The sequence below is a fragment of the Orycteropus afer genome, unplaced genomic scaffold (assembly GCF_000298275.1).
Source record: "Orycteropus afer afer isolate SDZICR_OR568_19922 unplaced genomic scaffold, OryAfe1.0 scaffold00056, whole genome shotgun sequence".
Classification (NCBI taxonomy): Eukaryota; Metazoa; Chordata; class Mammalia; order Tubulidentata; family Orycteropodidae; genus Orycteropus; species Orycteropus afer.
In genome coordinates this window covers 6,806,594-6,807,435 of record NW_006921643.1, presented here as the reverse complement: position 1 = coordinate 6,807,435, position 842 = coordinate 6,806,594, and the positions used below count along the sequence as shown (strand labels likewise).

General features: G+C 52.6%; 1 protein-coding gene across 1 annotated transcript in view; it reads right to left on the bottom strand.

Annotated features, from left to right (window-relative positions):
- Positions 1-263: 263 nt before the first annotated feature.
- The window catches only part of LOC103195509 (protocadherin alpha-5-like), a 2,417-nt gene continuing 1,838 nt past the window's right edge, over positions 264-842 (bottom strand). The window contains exon 2 of the mRNA XM_007939090.2: positions 264-842. Within this exon, the coding sequence (XP_007937281.2) occupies positions 264-842 (579 nt within the window).

The following is an 842-nucleotide window of genomic DNA, read 5'->3' as shown; positions in this document are numbered from 1 at the left end:
ACTACAGAGTATTTGAGCAGTTTTTAAAAGTATCTTACCATTTCAATCAAGGAGCATGACAATTTGTCCCTACTTTTTTTTTTTTTTTTTAATTCCATTGAAGACACAGCTTCAAGTAATAAATAGCTACATTAAATGGCAAGTTTTGGCTCGATGTTAGCAAACACCTTGAATAAATTTTTAAAAGTGATATTTGAAAATATTGTTAGAGTGCACCAATTAAAAAAAAAAAAAAAAGAAAAGAAAAAATACTGTTAGATAAGTTAAAGCTCCAAAGTTGGACTTACATTACCAAAAAGATCCGAATTTGCTTCTGGATGTTCATTTCTTTCTGCCACGTTCAGAACCGGAGGTTGGCTGGGGCTGAAGGCCATAAGGTCTGTCTTGGGCGGCCCCTCCCCAGAGCACACCCTCTGCCTCCTCTGCTGGGAGTAAGACCAGCTCCCCACCGCGCTGGCGTACACCAGCGTGGGCTTCCCCGGCCCGCACGCGCCCTCTTTCGGCGGCGCCGAGCACCGCAGCGCCGTGTACAGCACCAGCGTGAGCACCAGCAGGCTGGACACCGCGCAGACGGCGATGATCAGGTACACGTTGACATCGACCAGTGCCGCCTCTCGGTCCTTGGCGCCTGTCAACGTCCTTGACGACGTCTTCAAGGCCTGGCCTCTCTCCACAAGTGACACCAGCACAGTGGCCGTGGCTGTCAGGGGGGGCTCGCCATGGTCCTTCACCAGCACCAGAAGGCGCTGGCGCGGCACATCCGCCTCATCGAGGGCGCGCGTCGTGCTCACCTCGCCGGTGTACAGACCCACGCGGAACGGGCTGCCCGCGCCGCCCGCCGC